The 2,061-nt window shown below is 37.3% G+C and overlaps 1 protein-coding gene across 1 annotated transcript; it reads left to right on the top strand.

The window, feature by feature from the left end:
* Positions 1–498: 498 nt before the first annotated feature.
* Positions 499–1,440, top strand: LOC121167334 (olfactory receptor 2H2-like). The gene has a single exon (XM_040996787.1). The coding sequence runs from the start codon at positions 499–501 to the stop codon at positions 1,438–1,440; it is 942 nt and encodes a 313-aa protein (XP_040852721.1).
* Positions 1,441–2,061: the final 621 nt, after the last annotated feature.

Raw genomic sequence — 2,061 nt, 5'->3', positions numbered from 1 at the left:
GAAAAGATGAAAACAAAAGATAGGCATATTGAGACACAAAGGCATAGAAAGGAAAAAAAGAGAGAAAAAGAGTATTTGCCAGTGTTGTATATGGCTATACATATTACATATATATATAACAAATATAGTGAATATATAATCTTTAAGAATAATAAACACTTCTAACACTTGTCATAGGGATTTTTGTGAGTGATACTTCAAATATATTACAAATCTAGTATTTTTTAATATAGCAATTTGATGTACCAGAATCATATGCAAAATATGAAAAATATATAACAATGAAAAGGGAGAATTAATTATGAATGTGAAAGATTAAGGCACTAACTCTTGTCTTTTTTTTTTTCAAAGTTACTGCAGGTGAAAATATTTATCTTCAATAGGAAAAACTCAAAGAAGTTATTAGATACTTTTTCCTGTGTCTCCACTGGAAACATCACAGACTTTTGAGTAACTATTTCTACACTATTCCTCAAAAAGTCAATTTTCCAAGAAACAATGAACATAATTTGCAATGACAGTCACAGTGATTTCACCCTCCTGGGATTCTCTGACAAGCCGTATTTGGAGAAAATACTTTTTGGGGTTGTTCTGATCTTTTATTGCTTAACTCTTACAGGAAATGTGGTCATAATTCTTGTGTCCATGAAAGATCCAAAACTCCACGTCCCTATGTATTTCTTTCTTTCCAATCTTTCCTTAATAGATCTCTGTTTTACCAGCAGCTGTGTTCCACAAATGTTGGTTAATTTCTGGGGTCCAGAGAAAACGATCACGTACACTGGTTGTGCCATTCAGCTTTATGTCTTCTTATGGCTCGGAGCCACGGAATGCGTCCTTCTTGTCATCATGGCTGTGGACCGCTATGTAGCAGTGTGTCGCCCACTGCAGTATACCACCATCATGCACCCAAGAATTTGTCTGCAGCTGGCTCTCCTGGCGTGGGGGACTGGCTTGGTTCAGTCTCTGATCCAGTCTCCTGCTACACTCCAGTTACCCTTCTGCTCCCACCACATGGTTGATGACATTGTGTGTGAAGTCCCAGCACTTATTCAGCTCTCCAGTACAGACACGACCTACAATGAAATCCAGATGTCCGTAGCTAGCATCTTTCTGCTGGTGGTGCCCCTGATCATTATCCTGTCCTCTTATGCTGCTATCGCCAAGGCTGTGCTGAGGATAAAGTCAGCTTCCGGGCGGAAGAAAGCGTTTGGCACTTGCACTTCTCACCTTCTTGTGGTTTCTCTTTTCTATGGCACTGTCACAGGTGTCTACCTCCAACCCAAGAGTCGTTATGCTCATGAACAGAACAAGTTTCTCACCCTTTTCTACACTGTAGTGACCCCAACTCTTAACCCTCTTATATACACTCTGAGGAACAAGGAGGTAAAGAGGGCGCTGATGAGGTTAAAGGGAAGGATTTGGGATGTTTCAGAATAAATGAGAGGGTTGAAATATGGCTGCCTGTCGCTTAACAACAGAGAACCACTCCGTCGCAAAAATCCAACGTTTGTCCTCTATCTTTAAAGTAGGAGACAAAGGGATATATTTTGTTTAAGCTGTGATTTAACTTAGAAATTCCTCAGTTATTTATTAAAACCCAATACATTTATCGTATTATTTATTAAATCTAATAAATTCATTTAATAAAGTTTATTATATGATTATATTTTATTTATTAAAATTAATTTATTTTATTATTCACTTATTAAAGCTAATAAATTTATTAAATGTATTAGAAATCATCAGTTATTTGTTAAATGCTTAATTTCTTCCTAGTGCTGATTAGACATGTTTTATAGAAATTAACACACTTAATAGTCACCTGAAAAATGACACTCTACAGTCAGTGTGAGGAGAAGACAATATTTGGGGAATAAAATGGCATGTCTTATGTCTTGCCATTTATTTAGAGCTCTCAGCAAGAAGCCCAGTCCCAGGAACTTATATAAATTATGAGACAGAAGTTTCTTAGGAAACTCACTTGTTTTTTACTCCCGAAGTGGCTGCAATGGCTGGAGCTGAGCCGATGTGAAGCTGGGAGCCTGGAGCTTCTTCTGG

The sequence above is a fragment of the Ochotona curzoniae genome, unplaced genomic scaffold, assembly GCF_017591425.1.
Source record: "Ochotona curzoniae isolate NIBS_2020 unplaced genomic scaffold, NIBS_Ocur_1.0 patch361, whole genome shotgun sequence".
Taxonomy (NCBI): domain Eukaryota; kingdom Metazoa; phylum Chordata; class Mammalia; order Lagomorpha; family Ochotonidae; genus Ochotona; species Ochotona curzoniae.
The sequence above is the reverse complement of the archived record's forward strand: the minus strand, read 5'-3'. Positions and strand labels throughout refer to the sequence as shown.

What these genes read in the sequence shown, in the direction of transcription:
- LOC121167334 (XM_040996787.1), top strand. Translation starts at nt 499, where the DNA reads ATGAACATAATTTGCAATGACAGTCACAGTGATTTCACCCTCCTGGGA.